Source organism: Pangasianodon hypophthalmus, chromosome 1, assembly GCF_027358585.1.
Source record: "Pangasianodon hypophthalmus isolate fPanHyp1 chromosome 1, fPanHyp1.pri, whole genome shotgun sequence".
Classification (NCBI taxonomy): Eukaryota; Metazoa; Chordata; class Actinopteri; order Siluriformes; family Pangasiidae; genus Pangasianodon; species Pangasianodon hypophthalmus.
Window position 1 is genome coordinate 21,647,299 of NC_069710.1, and position 24,115 is coordinate 21,671,413.

Genomic DNA, 24,115 nt, shown 5'->3' on the forward strand with positions numbered 1-24,115 from the left:
AATAAATTTTTTGTTATTTATTAAAGGAATAAGAGAGCATGGCTTAACCTTTTGTTTTCTACCGTTCATACTTTCAAGGGATCAACTGAAGTTGTGTCAACTGAAGCCTGAGCTCGGGGTGTAACCCTTTTTGTTCCTGATTTGTTTTGACCTCATGAGGTTTAATAGTAGTAAGTTGTAAAATGTTGTAAGTGAAATCAGTTGGTCTGTTTCCTGAGTCTATTAAAAAGAGTCAAGAAATCTTAACAGTGTTTAATGATATATTTCTTTATAACAGTGACAACTGGATAGACTGAAAACAGTCCAATATACAGTACTGTGCAAAAATCTTAACTTAAGCACCCTATTTTTTTAGTACAATTTTTTTATAGATATTTATTTTATGAATTCTGCATTATTGAATCATTAAAGAAAGCAACATATTACATAAGAAACCAATTTTCAGACAAAAAACATGAAGGCTCCTGGGTTTTGCATGCAAAGAAAAAGAAGCAAGTGTGACAGTCAGAGTGGCTGAAGATCCAAGAAAGACCTAAATATTCAGTACACAGCTAACCTAATTTATTTGGAATACTTTCTGACACAGTTTGAAAGTGTGTAATTAAATGAGGTCCTGTAGTTGAATTCTACATGTGCTTTGAGTCAATTTTTAAATGTTTTTAAAAAGCATTTGAAGCCATATCCAAAATAGAAAATTAGATAAGATTAGTTAGTGCTTCTGTATAATTAGTCTACTTATTGTTTGGAATTTTATAGGGATAGGAATTGTTAATTAGACTAATTAGTCATGCTTTTGGTTCCTTACAAAGTTTATCCATATAAAGTTGTTTATATTTGAAGCTCTCCTTCAGCTTGTCATGCAGTGATATCTATCACAGCTAAACCAAAATAAACTGTTCACATTATCTGCTCCATCTAAACTTTGAATGCAGACAAGGAGCCTGGGCCAACAGTATGGTGGAGTAATCTCACAATACACTGTGGCTTTGATTTCCAAGATCTATTGTGCATGTAAAATATGCAGTAGTTTCCAGACAACAGCTGAGAACATTGCCCTTATTAGGGATCCAACACTGAGTGCTACAGACACTCTCATTTTGGTTACGTTTCATATTCATCACCTTCTGCCATGTCTGGTGGGAAAGTGCATTAGTGTGCACTGTGGAAAATACATACGCCTCCTTGGTCTAATTGGTTAGATGTTGGTGGTCAGGGGTGACAATCATATTTGCAGCCTTGACAATAAGTTAGCAAATTGTTGGCCATTGTTTGGCTTTGAGTTGTGGTGTTGGGCCAGGATCCAGCTCCTTTCCTCAGGTCCACAGCTCTCCCACTCAATGAGATATTGCAGCTTACCGTCCCTTCGGCGTGAGTCCAGGATTTCTTTAATGGTGTAAACTGGTTCGCCTTCAGTGTCAAGGGGTGCAGGTGGTGTTGGGGGGGGGGTTCAACGAGGGGGCCTGGTATTACTGGTTTAAGGTGTGAAACCTGAAATGAGGGGGCTAGGCGGCTGTAATATGGCAGGTCTAGTTTATATGTGACTTTGTTGATATGTTTTAGGATCTTGAACAGGCTGATGTAGCGATGAGCTAGTTTTCTACACCCCTCTGTGATGCGGATGTCCCTGGTGGACAGCCAGACTCGGTCGTCGGGTTCATTGTGGGAAGTTTCTCCTCTGTGCCAATCTACGAGCTCCTTGGTTACCTGGGCTGTGTGTTCAAGCTGTTGGTGGACTTATTCCCATACCTGCTCACTGCGCCTAAACCATTCGTTCACTGCAGGTGAGTCGATTGGGTTGGTATTCTATGTGAACAGCAACGGCTGGTATCCTAAAACACACTGCATGGGGGTTAGCTTGGGTGCTATGTGCTGGTGGGAGTTCTGCGCATACTCAGCCCAGGGGAGGAACTGTGCCAAGTCCTCCTGGTTGTTTGCACAGAACGTTTGCAGAAAATACTCGATCTCCTGGTTGGCTCATTCTACGTGTCCGTTAGCTTGGGGGTGATAACCTGATGTTAAGCTCACAGTGACACCGAGTTTCTCCATGAATCCCCCCAGACGCATGAGGTGAACTGAGCTCCCCTGTCACTCACAATGACCTCTGGGATGCCAAAGTACCTGAAGACATTGTTGAAGATTAGAGATGGTAAAATCGAACCTGGTGAAGAACAGGGCCCAGCAAGCTTGGCGTGAGTTTAGCCTTTACATGGTCTTGATGTACTTGGTTCTTGTCATTGGTGAAGATTATGAAGGGGTGGTTACCTCTTTCCAACCAGTGATGCCATTCCTCAAGCGCAAGCTTCAGTACAAGAAGGTCCCGGTTGCTGCTGTCATAATTGTGCTCTGCTGGTGATAGCTTCCAGGAGAATAAGGCCACTGAATGGAGTTTAGGCTTCTCTCCAATCCGCTGTGACAGGATGGTCCCCACCCCTGTCTCAGAGGCATCCACCTCCACTATGAACAGCTTTGAAGGATCAGGGTGCTTCAGAATGGGGGCCAAGGTAAAGGCTACCTTGAGAGGTGCAAAAGTCTGGTCGGCTGCCACATTCCATTGCAGCTTCTTGGATCCCTTCTTCAACAGGACTGTTAGGGGTGATGCTATGATGCTGAATCCTCCTCTTGTGAACCTCTGGTAGAAATTTGCAAACCCCAGGAAAAGTTGCAGTTCCTTGATGGTCTGCGCGAGAGGACACATGGCGACAGCCAGAACCTTATCTTCTATGATCGTCTATGAGCACCCCCGCTGGTCCGATGATGTAGCTGAGGAAAGCCACTCTCGTCATGTGAAACTCACATTTCTCTCCTTTAACATAGAGTTGGTTAGTGGGCAGTTTGGCTAAAACCTGCTTGATATGGACAATGTGTGTTTCTTTGTCTGGGGAGTAGATTAGGATTTCGTCAATGTAAGTGATGACGAACCACCCCAGCACGTCACGTAGCACATCGTTTATCAGGCAGTGTAACACTGCGGGCGCTGAAGTAGCCCGTATGGCAGTATTGGGAGTGATCAGAGGTGGTGCTAAAGGCCGTCTTCCACTCATTCCCCTTGGGTTGTCAAGTTACATGGATTCTGTGGGGAACTGGGACGGATGTGGCTTTAATTCCTCCTTGATTCTTCATGACATTGAGACAGAAGGACATGTCAATAAGGGAATTGAGGGTAGCTTGGTCATCCTGGGAGGCCAGCTCGGTTAGGATATCGGTGTTCAACCCTTCACAATATGCTGCCTTGCGCGCCGGTTCATCCAGCCGCTTCCCACGGCCAACATGCGGAAGTTTAAGGCGAATTCTGCAGCACTTTGGTTCCCTTGTTTCAGGCTGAGGAGTTTCTTGCTGATTTCCTTGCCTTCTGGAGAGTGGTCAAAGACCCTCTGGAAGAGCTGGAGGAAGTGCTTGTAAGAAGCCATGTGTTCGCCTTCTTGAGACCACACCATGGTCGCCCAGACGAGCACTTTGTCGGTCAGCAGATTGATGAACTGGGCGATCTTGGTGCGCTCGGACATTGACTCTTGACCCGCGAAGTAGAGAGAGCACTGGAGCACGAAGCCCCTGCATCCTGCAGGATCCACAGCACGGGCAATCTGCTGCACTGAGCATTGCAATCTGCTGTTGCTGTTCCTCGATGATGCGGCTCTATGCCTCTAACGTCTGATGCTATTTTGCTGCATCTGTGGTTGGCGAAGTATTCTGTCTGAGGCAGAAGCAGATGCAAGTGCAGGTAAACAGCAGCCTTATTGAAGATACAGGCAGACAATTCCAAAACGTAAGGCAAGAGCGTAGTCAGCAAACACGCAAAGGTCAGACAATTAGCAAACAACGTGAACTAGGCATGGCTAAGGCAAAAACGTAAAGCACAAAACAAGATCTGCAACCAGGAAGACTATAACAATACAAAGGCTTGGTAACAAATGGAGAGAATCAAAGAGTGTATACTTTGCAAGGTGAATGTGGAATGAGATTCCTTTTATACTGTTGTCTGTAATTATGCACAGGTGTGTGTAATCAGTAAGATGGTGAATTTCAACATACAGTCTCTGTTGGCACTGGGAGTTATAGTCTGCAGCGGCCATATTTGTAGGCCGTATAGTACTCTGGGTAGTGTAGCTGAACGCGGTTTCCAGTGTTGACATGAGAACAAAACAACTAAAAACAACTAGCCTGGATGCATTTTTTTTTCTTCAAGTTTTGAAGCAGCTGCTGCATATCAGGAAAACTTCACCAAATATTAAAAAAATATTTTGACTTGAAATATTCAGACTCCATATTTAAGGCACTATTCAAAATATACAATTATTATGAGACCTGTACATGTTTAGGACTTTTTATTTGAAAGCATCAGCACATTAAAAGAGTTTGTTTGCCATTTAATTGAATATGATAATATCCACAGTCAACAACAAGTAGCCAAGCTAAGTAAGTATAGTCAAATTCTGTCCCTGCAGAATGCTGCATTTGTGCTGCTTTGTAAGTGGTATTTTGCAAGCTGTACTGATGTGATTTACCACCTTGGCACGTTCGATGTGCGAAGTTGAAAAAACTTGGACACCTCCTCGAAAATATGTGTTTGAAAATATGTCTTTGTTTGATCGGTCAGAGCATGTAAACCTCATAAAAATCTACTTTAACCACACTTACAGTTACAAGCCTGCGTGGCTATTGGTACTGTTGTACCATAATGAACTTCGAACATTCATGCAGCATTTTGGAATGAAATTGCAGTACAGCCACAACAGCGGACCATAACAATTAGCAACAAGCTAGCCAGAGGACAATAGCGAATAGCATTAGCAACAAGCTAGCCGGTTAACATTAGTGACTCTAACGTTGACTATTACCTTCTTAAAACAGAGATTAGTATTGTATCAATTATATTACTTTATGTAAAGCAATACTGATTTAAACTAATTTAAAAATAGAGAAGGGGCACTTTACACTGTTCACCGTATGCATGGCCATGTTGACTTGACGTCACTCTGTATACGGGGAAGGAACTGGTAGTTGAGAAGACTACTCCAAGTTGAGAAGCTGAAATTTCAAGTTGAGGGGGCATTTTTGGTGGTTTGTACTAGTTGTAGGTGGGGAATTACAAGTTGCAACTTCGCTTTAAATGCAGCAGTAGCAAGACAGCACACCTATGTAGTGATAGGTTACTACACAGTATGCATTGTTTCAGTGGGAACTTGGATTTAGATAGTCTTTTTAAATGTTGTGTTGTTGCTGTGCTTTGATGCTATGACAGCAGCATATTTTTTCATTTAAATGAACTCATTCCACTAACAGGTTTTGCTTAGACCCCCATTCATGGATTCTCTCTTTTACCATACTGCAGATTCATAAAGAAGTTAAATTGTAATTGATCATTTTTTCAAATTAACCAAGTTTATTTAACTGAGTAATTATGACAGTCAATTCATTTTGATAGTGAAAGTAACATTTTTCCAGTTCCAGGGTTTGTAACTGGTTTTCATGATTCTGTATAGCACTATGTGAGTGTGCTAGAGCTTCTGTAGATGTTGAACTTTCTGCTTTCAACACCACACCATAGGTAAACAAAGCATCAACCAAGTTGCTGTTTAACCTTCACTATGTAGTATTGAACCATTAAGCACAAAGGGGACTACTAAGTGGGAAGCCAAAAAGTGTATTATTTTTATATTTTATTTTGGGAACAAATAGTCTGATTAGACTAGCACAATATAGTGAACATCAGCCCCAGAATTATCGGCATTCTTCATGAACAAGTATGTATTAACTTATAACATGAATAACACATGCAGCTATACATGCAGAGTAATGTTTTGAGCTTAAACATTTGAGGACACTGCATACTTTCATTTTAACAACAGCACATTAATTATTTGGTAAGGCACAATTAATAATTGACAAGAGAATAACAGCACTGAGGCTCATTCTGTAATGTCTAAGAGCAGTTACACAGGGAGTTACAGGGATCTTGTACCATGCCTTCAGGCAGAACAGACATGGTTTCATAGTTCATTATGCCAGTGATTTAATCAAAATGATACAATCAGTTTGTATAAATCTACAGTATATGCCATTTGAAAATGGACTACGTTGTCCAATGTTTCAAATAATAAATAGAATATATTGTAACACATTTTCAAGATTTTTGTCCTCACCAAACTTCATTATGTGTTTTTTTCATTAGGAGGAGCCATTATCTTAGATACAGAGATACTCATCTTATCACTTGTGTTCTGTTTTCTAGCTGTCCTGAAAACCAGCAGCTCTAATCAACCAGCAAACAATGATGCAAAAACACATGTTCAGGAGTTGCCAGAAGGTGAACTACTGTTACAGGTAATCTGTGCCTCTGCTCTAACTAATATCATTTTATGGCACTTCACTGCCAAAAAAAGAGAATGGAGACTGATTAGAACCTCAGGCCCACCGGAGATTGGTCCCTTAAACAAGGCCATTACACTTTAATTGTTATATGCTTGTATTATATCCTTTCAAACATCAAAGGTTTCTTTTGAGAAATGTGCCTGTCAGATAAAGGAAATCTGGTAAATGTAATTTTATTTGTTTTAACTTAATTACTCTCATTTGTACATTGTTAATTTTGTTAATGTCTACCTTGATATCTGTCACTGTACTTGTTACAGTATATCTTAAAACGGCTATCCATGCTCAACCTCTTTTCTTCTTGTAGGTCATAAATGGATTTGTATTGGTGGTCACCTCTAATGGTACAGTTTTTTATGTCTCTTCAACTGTTCAGGACTATCTCGGGTTCCAGCAGGTTGGTTTCAATTATGCTCTAAAGCTCAGAACTTCTCTACTTAGTTCAGTGCATGTATTTTTGCTATCATGTCACTTAACTGCTGGACACATTTATTTATGCACCTGTTTCAGTTGGTTGTGTGTATTTTTGCTTTTCACAGACAGATATCATCCATCAGAGTGTTTATGACCTTATTCACACAGAAGACAGGGCTGAGTTTCACAGGCAACTCCACTGGGCTCTCAACCCCAGTAACTCTCCAGACACTGGGCAACTAGTGCAAGGTAAAAGTAAGATTAATAGGGCTTTTCAATTAATAAGTAGCAGCAAGGCCAGTGCCATGCTGAGACCCCTTTTATACAGTGAAAAAAACAGAGACAAGGGAAACAGATCCACTGCGTTCTAAGGGGTTCTTCTTCAGGGGTCTTTTTGCAGTCGCGGAGCCTTTTAACTGTCAAGAAGAATACCTAGTATTTACCTAATTACTGTTAAAAAATATTAGGTTTGTTATTTAAATTTATTTAGTAAAATATCGATTTCTGAACTATATACTCACATAACACATTTTTATTAACATAAGATTCCAATTTATGTATAGTCTTCATTGTATTTGGGGTTGGATTAAACCCATTCAATTCACATGACCAGTTATGTGGGCTAATAACTCAGAAATAAATATAATAACTTTGATAATTGTGCATTAAAATAAATTACTTCATATCCCCCTTAGGGTCCCTGTTTACGCACTTTGTAAACTATGACCTTAGAGCTTTTCATAAGGGTGTGGCGTTGTGGTAATGTAGGCTGTGTATGCAGTTAATAGATGTTTATATGTGTGAATTGTTCACATGCTCCTTTTTTTGATTGATCCTTTTGTGATGCCTCAGAGATGTAATTACACTGAGGCAAGTGATGCATCCTTCCAGGTCACTGCTTGAAATACAGTGCCAGTCCATGTATTTTTGTGAAATGGCTGGAAATTGGAAATGGATTTTCCAACCCACAAATACTGTGTTGTTCAGCAGAGGACCAGAGCCTGCTGACAGAATGGCTGTCTGCTGTTTTGTATTTATACAGATAATAGCTGCATGCAGATAGTGGATATTCCGAACAGCAAACATGCTTCCTGCATTGAATTGTATACAGTACATTATAAATTACACCAAATAGCTTCATATTGCCATATTGCATTGATTAGCATGTGATTTTAATATATAATATATCAGTCACTGCTTAAATATCAAAAGCATGATGTTTTTTTTCCCTACAGCTACCCAAGATTCACAGTTACCCCATACATATTACAACCCTGAGCAGTTACCACCAGAGAACTCTGCCTTTCTGGAACGAAATTTCATGTGCAGGTTAAGATGTCTACTGAACAACTCATCTGGCTTTCTGGTAAGTTGGAGAAGGTCAGAAATAAAAAGGAAAATAAGATAACATAAATATACAAATGAAGAGCACTTTAAAAGTGTGACCTAGCGATTTCTGTCCTCTGAATCATTCTTTGTCTTCCACAATCACAAATAAATGAGAAATGAAGCAGGCATCCTTGGAATTAAATAGCTTCCACAAAACTATGAAGTTAAAACACTCACACTCCAGCTAATTCTTTCTTCATTGGGAAAAAAAATTCTCCAACCTTTGAGCCTGATATTTAAATGTAGGATTCAGCAACACATATAGTATATAAAGACAAATGAAAGCAATTTAATTGGTCCCTCTACAGCACTAGGGGACCCAAACCATTACAACGTAATAGAGCCACTGTCACTTTTTTTTTTTTTGCTTTAATTTGTTACACAGAATGGCTGTGTAAGTGAATCAACGGAATGCTTGGTGTTTTTAAAACAGAGCTTCTTAACTGTAACATGTGCAAAACAAATGTGCTCTGACAAATGCCAGAACTTTTATTTAGCATACTCTGTGCTTGTTCAGCATTCTTCTTGATACCCTCTGAGGATTCTGACAAATCAAATACATTCACACAATATGTTTTTGTGAAATATTACAGCCCAGTCCTAATTTTAACCATATTACATGGAAATTTCAAACCATTACACATGTGGTATGAAATTGAAAACAGTATTTTTTAAGGCTCTTTTAAGTAATAAATTGCATGTTATAATAACACTCACTGCCATTCACATGGCTGGACATAAGGCCTAAACTTTCCCTGCCCACTTATTTTCAAGGGGTTCACCCAACACCTATCATTTATTAGCTAATATATTCTTAAAATATATTTTAATGCAACATTAACATTAAATGAGAGCATAGTTTGCTACTTTAAGGACATAAACAGACTCCTTAGATGTTAAAATCATGTAAAAGGTGGGTACTGCTTTATACATGTTAACATTTTGAATAAAAATGTACTCTTATCTCTTTAGCAAATTAAATCTTTATACTAAGGGCTGTATTCAGAGTTGAAGTAGGTGTGCATAGTGAGGAGTTGATACTAAAATTGCATAAAGGTACAGTTTTATGCAAAAGTTTGGACACCCCTGGCCAAATTACATTTTTTTTTAATTTTTGAAGTGAAAAAGTAAACACAATCTCTGCAGCAATCTATTGTTTTTAAAAATAACATTTTTTTTTTTGCAGAAATGAATGAATAGTTACTTTATGTTTGAAGAATTTTAAAAATAGCAAAAAATAGTAAGTGCAAAAGTTTGGACACCCTTCTAAGTCAGTACTTAGTAACACCCCCTTTGAAAGATATCACACCTTGCAGAAATACTTGGCTAGGAGTCTTTCTCTTTTTTGTTTAATGAATATTCAACCACTATTACTTGCAGAATGTGTCAAGTTCTGAGATATCATTGGGTTACCTACATATTTTCAGTGATGTTCAAGTCAGGGTTTGTGAAGACCAAAAGCTTCCAAAAGCTTCAGCTTGCATTACTTGAAGTAGTTCATGGTGGTTTTTAATGTATGTTTGGGACCATTGTCCTGTTGTAGAAGCCAGCCTCTTTTCAGTTTCAGTTTCTTGATTGACTGTGTCACATTTGCTTCCAGAATTTGCTGATATTTACTGGAATCCATTCTTCCATCTGTGCAAATTTTCCTATGCCACTGCTGTCACACAACCCCAAAGCATAATAGATCCACCTTCATACTTAACAGTTGACAAGGTGTTCTTTTCATCATGTGCTATTTTCTCCACACATACCTTTAGTGATTGTGGCTAAATAGTTCCATTTTCAATCAGTCCACAGCACTTGATTTCAGTATTCCTCTGGCTTATTTATATGTTGTTTTGCATGTATCAGACATTCACATTTGTGATGAGGTCACAGGTAGCACTTCCTTCTGATGACTCTTACATTGCAGATCAGGTTTGTGCAAGCAACGAGTTTGCTTTGCCTTTCTGCCTATCATATAGGCAGTTCTATGTGAAAGTTTTCTTGGTCTTTTAGATTTTGCCTTGACTTCCACAGTTCATGACATTTGACAGTGGAAATTGTGAGCTGGAAGCACTGATATCATTTTGTAGCATTCCTTTTTATAGCATTGTTTTGTAGGCATCAGTGATCAAAAATCGTTTTCACGCCCTCAGTCAGCTGTGTAGAGTTGCCCATGGATGTTGACTGTTAGTGCAAGGTTTGAAGTGTCAGAGGATTTAGTATGCTCTGGAATTGTAATTCCTAATGACAATTCTTGACCTTCCTAATGAGTGCTAATGAGTCAGTTAAGGTCTAATGAATTAAATAAGTTCTCAGACTTTGCAACAGGAAAGGTGTCCAAACTGTTGCACATGCCACAATTGCTATTTTATTTTATTTTTTTTTTAGGTTCATCGGAAATAAAGTATCTGTGCATTAAAGGAGCATTCCATTTCTAAAAACTATAATGGACAGGGTTAACTAGCTAATTTTGTTCAGTTTACAAATGAATCCTTAAGGTTGTAATTGTAGAACACTTTGTCTTGAACCTGAAAACCACAAAGAACAAAGTTGTAAGCATCAAGAGACTTGAGAGCATCAAAAGTATGCCATCAGTTTCTCTCTAGTATAAAGGTTCGAAGTTTCTATGAGATATGTTTATATGTCCAGTCATTGCAGGCTAGGCTACCACCTAGCCACTGACAGGACGCCACACAGCTGTTAGGCTTTCTGAAAGTGTTAGTTCAGCTGAAGAGCACCCCCTGTCTTTTAGTGATAATAACATTTTTAGCTAATGTCAATCCCAGTTCCTAAATAAAATTCTTGATAGATTGTTCAGTCAGATTACAAGAAAGTATTGTCAGGCTGCTAGTCTACGTGGGTCTGTTTCCAGTCAGGTTGCATGTGCATAATTTTTTGTGTACAAACACTAAAGGGGTCTATACCCCACTGGAAAATTATGGATATTTTTACGAATGTGCAGACAGCACTTTAAGCACAGTTACTGGGTCTTACACTGAATAAGATACTGAAGAAAACAGCAGTTCCATCTGTATTTAGTATAAAATGGAGCCGAGAGGAGAATTGAATGCCTGGTCAACCTGACAAAAGAAGCCAAACTGAGGTAGGACAACTAGTTAATGTCTGCTACCGAATGCTGGTCATCATCCATGTAACTACTAGTAACATGGATCGTAAGGTTGCTAACACAAAGGTAGATTTTTCTAGCTAACATCATGGTAGCTATTTGTGTTGTTGCTAACTTCGTTTATTTGGCTCAGTGTAATTTGAAATGACCTGCAGTTGCTCTTTGCTTGCCTCCTGTTACTCTTCTTGCTGGTGCAATTCTTCTGTAGATTCTAGCTCTAAAATGAATGGTTGGATGTCACTGTGCAACAGCAACTCAAAAAAATCCTCATCCATTGAATAATTTCTGTTGCTTGAGTAATCCATTTGCTAAACAAATTTGCAGTACAACTAGGACTATTCGTCCAGCAATATATTGGCAATAAACTAGACTCCTATTAGATGTTTATTTGAGTGCTTTCTGGCTTCATATCACGTCATCATATTAGTCTTTCTTTTTAATTGTTTTCTTTTAAATTGTGTCTTGCCTTTGTGTTGCATCATTTTTCAATCACATTTTATACACACTCATTTTTTGGCTTAAAGGCAAATGCTTATGTTTAACGGTGATGGTATAGTCATCATTGAAAAACCTTGTCTTAGACATCTCTACTCCAAGAAAAATCTAGAACCTATCAACTACACGCAGGTACTTTTAATAATCTGAATAGGTCATCCAGAAAATCAAAATAAACACCCGCATAAACTAAAGGAGAACTTTACTCATGTAAATATTGACATATGTTTTGGACTCAAGTTGCCAGCTCTGAATGCCGCTCTAAATAGTTACTGCTTTATATGCTTTATATGCTTTATGCTCAATAAATAACGTATTTATATTAAATCAAAAGGTGATTAAGGCTTAATGATGGCTACAAGAACTTCAGTGGTTTTTTTAGCCAGTACATTTGAATTGATGGTACCCAGGATTGACATTAAAACATTAATTTAATTATTCCTGCATGCACTTTTGTAGTTGACGTTTGATTTTAGAGTCATGGCCAGGAAAGTAGCCCTTTATATTTTAGGTGATAAAGCAAGTGGTTAAGTAAGGTGGAATTTAGTTTGTATTTCCTCTAATACTGTACATATTTTGGGTTCAATGAGAGGTCAGAGAGTACTTAACTAATTATGAACTTGGATTTTCCTTGCAAGCTTTTCTGGTTCTTGAGTTTTAGCCTATTAATTATCATCCTTTTCCACTGCCAGTTGTGTGTGGGCAAAAGTTGAAGCTGAGTCATTTATTTATAAATTCTCCAAACCACAGTTACCAAACCATAATTTTGATGTAGTGCCACAGAGCAAGATAGTCACTATGACTGCCTGTTGCAGATATAAAACTTTTCAGTGTAACTGCAATATTAGAGTTTTACTTTAAGGGGCTACAGATTACAACTTTTTAATTTACACCTAAAACTTCTGCATCACAAGAATATTCAAAAATTTTGCCAATGTTTATATACTTAAATGTGAATTTTGAGCTCTTGAAATTTATTTCCAATGTATTGCCACATAAAAGATTTTAGATTGGAAAACCCATCAGTTTTCCATGATAGTTTACTGTAATGTGTAGTTACTGGTTTTAAATTAGCAGTAGTGTTGATCTTTCCCTCTAATCACTACTATATGCTCTTTTGGTGGCTAACATGGCTGACGCACTGTCTGTTGGCCTTGATATCTCCAGGCCATGAACTTTCAGGGCCGTTTAAAGTTCTTGCATGGTCAGAATGAAAAGACTCCAGAGGGCAAACCCATTCCACCTCAGCTGGCCTTATTTGCCCTGGCCTGTCCACTCCAGCCACCCTCCATTCTGGAGATCCGTGCCAAAAACTTCATCTTCAGGACCAAACACAAACTGGACTTTACCCCAACTGCATGCGATGCCAAGTGAGTGACACACTTCATTTAGCAGTTATTACTGTTTTTAGTGGATATATTTGATTCCTTTTTGCTTGATCTTTATTTTAGTCTTCTATTTTTTTATTTATTTTTACATTTTTCTTTACATTTTTATTATTTTGAATGTGTAAGAAGAGATTTTGCGGTTAGATATTCCCTTTACTAAACAAAAACATCAGGCTTATTATTTGTCACATTTACTCTAGTGTTCACTGACTTTAAACTTTTCTATTTAAAGAGAAAATGTGAGCCACCACATGATAAAAATGTCATTTATCACCTCAGTCCTATCAGGTGCTTTTTGTACTGGCTGCTAGCAGCTTTCTACTATCTACAACAGTACAGCAGTCATACTATCTACAACACCCTGACTTATCCAGATGATTATTCTTTTGCCCTTGGAGTTGTAGTTTTTAAGTATCTTTTATTAGGCCATTTATTTGTTTCTGTTTGTCTCTACACAGAGGGAAGATTGTGCTGGGCTACACAGAGGCAGAGCTGTGCTACCGTGGCTCAGGCTACCAATTTATTCATGCAGCAGACATGCTATACTGTGCTGAGAATCACATACGCAGTAAGTTCCTGGGTTGCTGTTGCAGACATTCAGTCATTGTCATACACCTCATATAATATCAGTCAAGGATATGAAGGTCACTTGTCTTGTGATGTGTTTTGAATTGTTTTACTTTGAGTAGCATATAGAGTAGTATTCTTTTGTACAGTATGTCAGCACCTGTGTAACTCATTTCATTGTCTTGATATACTTAAAAAAACAGTAATACCAGGTTAATAATATGTACAATCTCCCTTCTGTTCTCCTCTGCAGTGATAAAGACGGGTGAGAGTGGGTTGACTGTATTTAGGCTGCTTACCAAACAGAGTGGCTGGGTTTGGGTGCAGGCTAATGCCAGACTCATCTACAAAAACGGCCGACCTGACTTTATCATTGCCTCTCAAAGAGTACTTACGTAGGTCCCATTCATCTTTTTTTTAATCTCAATGTAAAGATATTTTATACCAAAGAGACAACAAATCCAGTTGCACTTAGATACATACATAGTCACTTATTGTCCTCTTGCAGGGACGAAGAAGGAGAAGAAACCCTAAAGAAGCGTAGCCTCATGCTCCCCTTCAGCTTCACCACAGGAGAGGCTGTACTGTATGACATGAACCTGACCAAGTCCCTTAGTGGAACTCCCTCTGGCCCAGAATCTATTCCATCTGTTGCTCCAGGAGACAGTAACCAACTGAAACTCCCTAGTGGACTAGATCCCAACTCTCTCTTGGGCTCTATGCTGAAACAAGATGAGTCTATCTATGTGAGCCCTTCAGGTTCAGATGAGCCGATGAGAACTCGGGACCCTGAGGAAGAGGAGGAGGAGCTTGGTGGGATCTTTTCCAGTAACTGGCAAAAGAACATTCTTTCTCTCCCTGAGACCTCTCTCTTTAAACCAGATCCTGCCATCAGCTCTGGAGGAGAAGAGAGCAGCTGTGAGCTCATGAGCTTCATGGGCAGTCTGGGGATCACTCCAGAAGATTTAGACCTTCTACAACAAGAAGAGCTGTTCCTTAACATAGAGCTGGATGGTCAATATGGCTTCGAAGACTTTACTGATGATGTTCTCTCCTATGTGCAAGAGTCTCTTAGGAATAAGGTGGACTTTGCACTTCCCAGCAGCATTCAGGCCAATCTGGAGGAGAGGTGTCTCCCTAGTATTGCACCTCAGCCACAGCCTCCATCACAGCCATCAATGATCCCATGGTCACAGAGTCAGCAGCTATTTTTACATAGTCCTTTAATGTCACAGTCCCAGCAGCAACACTCTTCTTTTCTTGTTGAGCCTTCAGAGCCAAAGATGCAACAGTTTATACCAAAGCAATCCTATTCACAACCTCAGCAATCCCCTTCTATGCAAGATAGGCAGCAAAATCATCAGGGGTCTCTTCAAGCACAGGCTCATCTATACAAACAGCCAAGCATAACACCACCTGGACTTCAGTTGAATCCACAACAGCAGTCAGCAGTGAACCACAAGCATGTATACCAACCTGAGCTTTCATGCTTCTTTTGCCCTGAGAAGGAAGTGTATCATACACTGAATCATCCTGAGGTGAATGGCAGTGACAGTGTTTCTGTTACTGAGAGCAGCTCCATTGACCAGCGGCTGCCAGTTGTCTTACAGTCTGGATTGCAACAACCTGGAAGCTTTTACCTTGAAACCAACCATTTGCCTCAGGGATGTCCCTATATGAACCAGTTAAACACTGTGTCTGTTAACTGCAACCAAGAACTTGCCCCCTCTTACATTCCTACAGGACACTCACATATGGGTGAGTATCTGGAGGAGGTGCTAACCTGCTTGGATTCTGTGGATCATGAGAAGCATGGGCAGTCTGCAGAGCTCCATGGAGGAAGTCATGCACTCTGTGCACAGTCTAGCCTCGATCATAGCATGCTTCAGCAGCCATACATAGGCCAGGTAAGACTATCATCTATTTTACTAATATGCATTTTTGATAATTTGATAATTAATATTATATTTATTGAGGTATTTTTAGATTTTCAGACATACAAAAAACAGTCACAAAACAAGACAAAACACAGCTACACAGGTATAAAATGAAAGGAAAAAAAAAACCCCCAAAAAAACATCTCCTTCAGATTCAATTTAGCAGTTAACCACAACACCGGGTAGAGGCAGAGTTGAAAATTTGGCAAACTTAACCCCCCCAAAGACCTAGGCATACACACATGCAGTTTAGATATTCTATGTGCTTTAAAGCCCCAGATGAAGGGCAGTACAGTAGAATCTAAAGTGTTGAAGAACTTTTTGGGCAAATAAATTGGTAAATTCTGAAAAAGATACAAAAATCTAGGTAATATCACCGTCTTAATGGCATTCACACGCCCCATCGTTGAAAGTGGTAGGGTCCTCCAGTTTTTTTATATTGCTTTTCAGATTTTCTAACATAGGTAAAAAGTTAAGTTTATGTATATCCTTAGGGTCTCTAGGTACATTAACTCCAAGGTATTTCAAACTATTTGTGGCTATTTTAAAAGGAAGACTGCGCATAAAATTTGAGTCAATATTGTTAGTCACCGCCAAAAATTCACTTTTTTGCCAGTTTACTGAATAACCTGATAGTTTACCGAATGTTTCCAATAAATTTAGCAAGGGTGGTATAGACTGTTCTGGGTTGCGAAGATGTAGAATAATGTGGTCTGCATAGAGAGAAATATGATGATTGATTTGACCTAAATTTGGGGGCAATATTAAAGGGTTCTTTTTAATGGCAAGGGTGAGCGGTACAACTGCAATTGCAAAAAGCAAGGGCGAGAGAGGACAGCCCTCCCGGGTGCCTCTATGTAATAAAAATTGAGATGATCTATTGAAATTGGTTAAGACCGAAGCTCTAGGTGGGGCATATAACATTTTCACCCAAAAGGCGAATGTATCCCCAATTCAAATTCTCTAATCACAGCTAGAACATAGTCCTATTCAGTTTGGTCAAATGCCTTTTCTGCGTCCAAGGCAAGAACTGCTATACTAGTTTGGGACTCAAACCTGGTATATAAGATATTCATTAGTCACCTAACATTAAAGAAAGTGAAACGGCCAGGAATGAAACCAGACTGGTCATGATGAACAATTTTCCCAATACAATTATTTAGTCTGTTAGCAAGGATCTTAGTGAAGATTTTAAGATCGGAGTTCAAAAGAGATATGGGTCGATATGACGATGGATTTGTTTCTTCTTCTTTACCGTTTTTTATAATTAGAGAGATATTTGCCTCATACAGGGACTGGGGGAGCTGGTGATTACCAAATGAGTGATTAAACATTCTCAACAGCAAAGGAGAAAGGGCCAGTGCAATTTTTTGTAAAATTCAATTCCAAACCCATCTGAGCCAGGTGCCTTTCCACCAGGGAAAGATTTAATAGCATCTAGTATTTCTGCTATTGTTATGTCTGCATTCAAAGCTGCCTGCTCTGCGCACCCCAACTTTGGAAGGTGTAATGAATGAAGAAAATTAGCTAATGCTGAGGGGTCAGAGCAGCCCTTTGATTTGTATAATTCTTCATAAAATTCTTTAAATGTGTCATTGATTTCAGTGGGATTTGTTAGAAAGACACCCACCTTGTTTTTGATTTTACAGATTGCTCTACTGGTTTGCAGCCCCCTTAGCTGGCAAGAGAGCAATTTATCTGGTTTCAAAAGTTCAAATTGTTTTTGCTTAACTTTTAACAACAAATTATTAACTTGGTTCGAAAGAATTGAATTATATTCCAATTTGAGTGCTGCAATTTTGTTAAGCAAATCCGAATCTGTAGAATCTCTGTATGCATTTTCTAGCTGAGTGAGACGATTATCAATTTCTAGGAGACGTTTCTCTCTTTGTTTTTTAAGACTGGATTCATAAGAAATAATATGTCCCCTCAGGACAGACTTTTAAATTTGAGAAACTCAGCAACTAACTCTGTTAAATGCTCACAAAATCTGGAGTCCAAAAGCAGGGTAGGATTAAACCGCCAATTATAGCTGGGCTTAATTTCTGGTAGATCTGGAGAGAGTGTCACTGCTGAATGGTCAGAGATGATTCTGTTATGATGTTTCACTGATTTAACACATGGAATTATTTTAGAGTCAACTAAAAAGAAATCTATCCTAGAGTATGATTTGTGAACCTGCGAGAAAAAAGTGTACTGCTTGTCCATTGGATATTTTAATCTCCAGATATCAACAAGGTCAAGGAAGCCATCAGATTATTGAGAACAATGGTAGAATTAGCCAAGGATATGTCTAGTGGTTGGTAAAAGATTAAAAACTCTGCAAAAAAAAAGCGGGATCATCAAAATTAGGTCCGTACACATTCAGCAATGTGACATGGAATGAGGAAAGTAGGCCCAAAACAATTACATAGCGACCATTAGGATCACTGATAGTAGATATATGCTTGAAAGGGACTGATTTACGAATCAAAATAGCTACTCCTCTGGCCTTAGATGAGAAAGAAGATTGGAATACCTGAGAGATCCAACTGCTTCTCAGTCGCCTTTGTTCAGAGTGCCTTATATGTGTCTCTTGTAAAAATAATATGTCAGCAGCGATGGACTTCAAATAAGAAAAAACTTTGGCTCTCTAATCTGATTATTTAATCCCCGGACATTCCAGCTGGCAAGGGTGACACTGCCAACTTTAGATAAAGACTCCCTACTACAAGTCATGATGTATAATATCTATGTATAATGTAGTGGCTGCTGCAAAGGAATTTGAAGGAATACTAACCAGTGAAGGAGGTACACAGACACAAAACACTAAATGCACGACGAAAAAAGAAGACACCACCCACCCCTCCCCTTTAAACAGCTTCCCCAGATGAAGCTGGGAAAAAACCCCATACGAACAGTGGAGCTGCTGGGCAGCATAAGGAGTGAAAGAAAAACCTGTCTATCAAAATAAACTATTTAAAACTATTTAAACAAACATGACGATCTCAACATTCCCATGCAAACAAGGCACTAATATTTATAGGCCTATAGCTGTATAACTTGATCGAATAACATGATCATAAACAATCTGCAAATGTCTTTTTTTTCCGTATGAGAATATACTCACAACCTCTTATAAAGGCCTGTAAACCGAGAAATTTTAAGTCGATCAGCCATGGTCACAGCAGTCTTGAGGAGCTTGAGGAACAGTCCTGAACTGCGGATCAAGAAGGCTCTTGCTCTACGACAGACTTCACAAACTCTTCAGCCTCCGACACCGAGCCGAAGATTTTCTTTTTATTGCCCTGGGTGACAATAAGACATGCGGGGAAGAGCAGTCCGAATCACATACTGGCCTCCTTCAACTTCTTTTTCACTCCCTCAAACGCCCTTCGCTGTGCGAGTACCTCTGCCGTGAAGTCCAGGAAGATAGAAATGAGTACTCCGTCATATTTTAAAGGCGCCTGCTGCCGCGTGAGTATCATCTCTTTGACAGGATAATGATGTATCTTTGCGATCACGATTCGGGGACGTCCTCCTTTCGATGGTAGGGGCCCGGTGCGATGTGCGCGGTCAACTTTAATTCCTTCGGGAAAGTTCTCGGTACCCCGGAGTTTCGGGATGAGTTGTTCCACAAACGCGGTTGGGCAGCCGGCCTCCACGTTCTCAGGTAACCCGAGAATCTTGATATTCTCTCGTCGAGAACGACCCTCGAGATCATCCAATTTAGCACGCAGGGCCTTATTAACTGCAAGAATTTCCTGACAAGAGACCTCGAGATATGAAATGCGAATTTCATGCTCAGCTTTAACACCCTCAAGATCCGCGATACGGGAGGTAGTTTCAGAAAGTGTTGTTTGCAGCTGAGATAAAGTCGCTTCCAACAAATTAAATCTGTCGTTCATACTGTTACTCATTGTTTGAATCGCCGATAGAATAACAGTTGAGTCCGAGGCCGCACGAATATCACCATCAGCCACTCATTCATTAGACGACGGCTTCTCGGCCAGCTGTTCACCTGCACGAGTTGGTGAATCACCTTTCTTGGGTTTAGCCTTCTTCATTTCATTACTAGATAATGGCGAACAAACCTTCACGACGAAAATAGTAGAAAAAAAACCACAAATTTAACGAGGCTTTGAGGGAGCACTCTAAATTTACGTCCACACTCTAGCGCCCCCCGCATTTTTGATAATTATATGTTTGTATACAACACCCCTCATGCATGAATGTAGATATATTTTGCAAAATTTGGGTTGGTACCCAAGATTGTCCACTTTTATCTCATACTCATATTATTGTTTTGAAAGTTTGGTGCTCCAGAATCTATCTGAGAAATTTACTGGAACCATTTATTTGGATATTTCACTTTACAATGTCATAACATATCTGTATAAAATTGTCCATGTTGGGCTCCCAAGTGGTGCACCAGAAAAGCACTCGCCCTAGCGTCAGGAGATCGTTCAAATTCTCATGATGATATTGCCATTCATCTTCAGGAGCCAAGGAAGAAAATTGGCCATACTCTCTCCTGTCAAGCGGCTATTTCACAGTGACACTAGTCAGTCATGGATGTCTGTGAGCTCATGTATGTGGAAGAGGGTAGATAGCACTTCCCTCCAAGTGTTCACCTTTCCTGGCTGGTAGGTCGTCAAGTGGCTTTATTGTCATTTCAACCATATACAGCTGGTACAGTACACAATGAAAAGAAACAACATTCCTCCAGGACCATGGTGCTACATAAAACAACACAGAACTGTAAGAGACATCGTATGGTAGGTGTCGTATGATAGGGGAGTGCTGGCTGGTCAGTGGGAATCTGTTGCGATTACCCAAATTGTGGCTTAATGTCCTCAAGGGAGGAAACGAACAGCTTGGTTGCCCTTGTGAATTGTCATTGGAGAAATCATGCCAATACCAATAGGTTGGGCTACACAGGAGTCCAATACTGCTGATTTTTCTAAAAGCATGTACTTACATTTGCTATTACAGAGTTAAAAACAAGTCTCCTGTTGCTTATTTCAGAATGGTGTGCTTGGAAGTCTTCAGGGGAGCTTTGAAGAGGAGGGTATTGGCGGCCTCGCAGCACAGCCTCCTCAGCAGCATTCTAGTGACAGCAGGCCCTACCCAGATGTCTCCCTGGGATACATGTGAACATACAGCTACATACTTGTGGTGTAGAGCAGAACATGAGGAGCTCACAGCCTAGCAGTGCCCATGCTAGGAGATGTGAGGATGAGAAGCTCAGTCAGAACTTTACACAGACCAATAAAGAAAAAGAATAAAGGAAAGAATAGAGATAGAGGGAGTAGGAGTGGGAAATGTGATGGGTGTGTAAGAGGTTCTGAACAACAGCAGACAAGAACAGAACTAAAAGGGTGCTGCAACTGAGCAGAGATATTGAATGGAAAAGGCAAAGAAAATACCTGAGTGAATATGTGAAATATTATCCTGTGAGTCAGATTGACTGAGCTGTGCTTTAACCCCACATGTGTGTGTGTGTGTCAGGTGTGTGTGTGGGTGTATCATAGAATGTGGAATAGTCCTAAGCCTTCTTCTGAGTGAACAAGTCACACTCTTTCACTTGTCTTTTCATTTGAACCTTTGTCAAGTTGATTTCTATCATCCCATCTGTATACAGTGGTCCGAAATATTCCTCCAGGACCATGGTGCAAACATACAACACAACACAAGAGTGTGGTACACAGGATTACATACACTGCAAAATGTGCAACTGTGTCAGATGAGTGGAAAAATTAATATGGCACAATAAATAACAGAACAGTGCAGGTCAGGGCACTGCCCGTGTGTGTGTGTGTGTGTGTTTATGTGTGTAAAACTGCACTTATGGTACAAAAGGCTAAAGCACATCATTTTCATAGCTGTAATGATGAATAAGCCATGATACTATGGAAGCTAATTACGTTTTTAATATGGAATATGATTTGATGTTATTAATTTACTTCTGATGTGGACTGCTGTGTTTAAATGTTTTTAAGATAGACGAGGCCAAATATTTTACCTTAATTATAAAATTGTGAATTTTTCTTTCTGTAAACTGTGATATTTTTACAAAGCAAGCAACAATCAAATTTCTGCAGTATTTTGGATTGTAGTAATTTTAAGCAGAAAAAGGTTTTGAGCATTGTACAGTTAGTGGCAGAATTACGCTGCTTCTCCTAAGTCATTAACATGAACAATGGAGGTTAATTTGAAATTATTTACCAAGGTATATTTGTGGTATTTCCTCAGCACTGTTTATATGAATATGCATTGGCAGTTGGATATAGGATAATAGTACGATAATCTGAGAATCCTACGTATTTGACAATCATTTTAGCAGTTTGTTTTATACAGTAATTTAACACTTTGTAATCTGTTGGACTTTGGATAAACCTGTTGTTAAAACATGCTAACACATGTAGCACTTCTAAACAGGCATCTGTGAGCTCAGCCAGTGACTTGTGTCTGCAGTAAGTATGAGAGGAAACATAATGTTCTTAACACATTCATCTTCAGTAACCACTTTATCCTGGGCCGGAGGCTGTCCCAGGAACACGTCGCAAAGTGGAAATACACCCTGGATAGGACACCTGTCCATCGCAGGGCAGCATGTACGCACACATTGCAACTAAGAGAAATTTAGAGTAGCCACTCCACTGGCATGTTTTTTGGGAGGTAACTCAGGTGGACATTGAGAACATGCAAATTGTCTCACAGACATTAACCCGAGCTCAGGATCGAATCAGGGACCCTGGAGCTGTGAAGCAGCATCACTGCCTGCTGCACCACCGTGCCACCCCTCTATACATTCTTTTAAAGAACAGACAACATTTGTACTGCATTTGGTTGGCTGACCATTGTATTAATTTGTTATTGTATTAATTAAATAATGATAATTAATTGAATCATAAAAAATCTTGGAGTAAATTACTTATGCATTCGCAAACTGTATTTTTCCACCATGCTGTTGTTTAGAACAATTTATTTCTGTACAAATTACATATGTACATGATCACTATATGTAATATTGATTCAAATCTTTAAATTGATTATTGGAAGATATTGGTAAATATGTTAATTTATTGTGTTTTTATATTGTTCGATTTGATTATTTTTATCATCAACTAAAATGTCCTCAGAATGTGTGTGCACAGTGTTGCACTTTGGATTTTTTCTCTTGAAATTTCTTCCGTCAAACACAAGAATGTTACTGCTAACCCAAATGATTTAGATTTCTAATTTTGTAGGGCCAAACAAACCTAAGGGGAAGATGATGAGGAATAGTTTAGTGAAATTAAAAAAAAAAAAGAAAAGTGTGAGTGCAAATATGGGTGAGTGTGTTATATATACTTTGTATTACAAAGTAAATATTTATATATGAATGTTTGTGCCTGAGTCCCAGTATGCCTGGCCCTGTTTGTCACAATGAATCTCTTACTTCCCACATTCTACACTTTCCCACAACACCCAGCAATTTTCCTCATTCAGTAATTCTTGATTTAAGGATGTCTTTAGAACATTTAGGTGTCTTTTGACCCATCCGCCTCTATGGCAGATAACAAAAATTGTTTTCTTGTATATGTGTATTCTATCAGTTACATAATGTATCATTATTTTTACTTGTACCTCGGCACTTTCCATATGACTGAGATTAAAACTGACTGAAAAGATATTGACTCTTTGTTACTCCAGTAAATATACCTGTATTCCACAAATAAATCGATTAAAAAATCAGAAGAAGGTACAGGGTGTGGTATGATCTTTGATTTCTCCTATTTAATGAAATATTAAAAATGAATATTAATTTGGATTAATTAATATTAGTCTATGGGCTACAATTTTTGTTTGGGAGGTTTTACAACATTTCAACTTCATAAAACACTTTTTTTTACAGTAGCAGTGAAGTTTTATTGATTTAGTCCTGGTAATATTCTCCTCCAGAAATCCTTCACAGAACCATGGTATCACCAGCTGACAAGATCATGTAACAGAAGACTGAGCTCTTATTGTGTGCAGCCATGCTCTTATTCATGTATTTGGCACGTTTTGGATTTCACATGATCCTGCAAGCCATTGCTCTTCCTGTTATCACTACAACACCTGTTTGTTAGGACAAGAGAGAGCATTATCTGGGTCTTTTTTTTTTTTTGGAGAACATTACACCAAAACCACTACACGTGCATGTAAACACTTTATGGCCATACAATAGATATATTCACTGACAGGCAAATTATGCAGTGGATGAACAGACTGGTGCTGATAGTTGATACAGTAACCTACACCTCTGTTTTTCTGATATATTAAAGAGGTGTTTGCTGATCTTAAGGGGAAACTAAAATTGAGTGCTGGCTAGAATGAGATCAGTGACTGCGTCTCCTCAGACATTAGGGTTTTTGTTCATTCTGAGACATGGTTCATCCTCACAATGCCTCTTACACACAGTCTACTCTTTCCCC

At 39.1% G+C, this 24,115-nt stretch overlaps 1 protein-coding gene across 1 annotated transcript in view; it reads left to right on the top strand.

Annotated features, from left to right (window-relative positions):
* The window catches only part of ahr1a (aryl hydrocarbon receptor 1a), a 33,682-nt gene extending 10,351 nt beyond the window's left edge, over positions 1–23,331 (top strand). The window contains exons 3-11 of the mRNA XM_026939547.3: positions 6,230–6,321; positions 6,677–6,766; positions 6,909–7,032; positions 8,019–8,149; positions 12,950–13,152; positions 13,629–13,738; positions 13,991–14,132; positions 14,246–15,644; positions 20,682–23,331. Of these exons, the coding sequence (XP_026795348.3) occupies positions 6,230–6,321; positions 6,677–6,766; positions 6,909–7,032; positions 8,019–8,149; positions 12,950–13,152; positions 13,629–13,738; positions 13,991–14,132; positions 14,246–15,644; positions 20,682–20,810 (2,420 nt within the window). The 3' untranslated portion in view covers positions 20,811–23,331. The remainder of the gene's footprint in view (positions 1–6,229; positions 6,322–6,676; positions 6,767–6,908; positions 7,033–8,018; positions 8,150–12,949; positions 13,153–13,628; positions 13,739–13,990; positions 14,133–14,245; positions 15,645–20,681) is intronic.
* Positions 23,332–24,115: the final 784 nt, after the last annotated feature.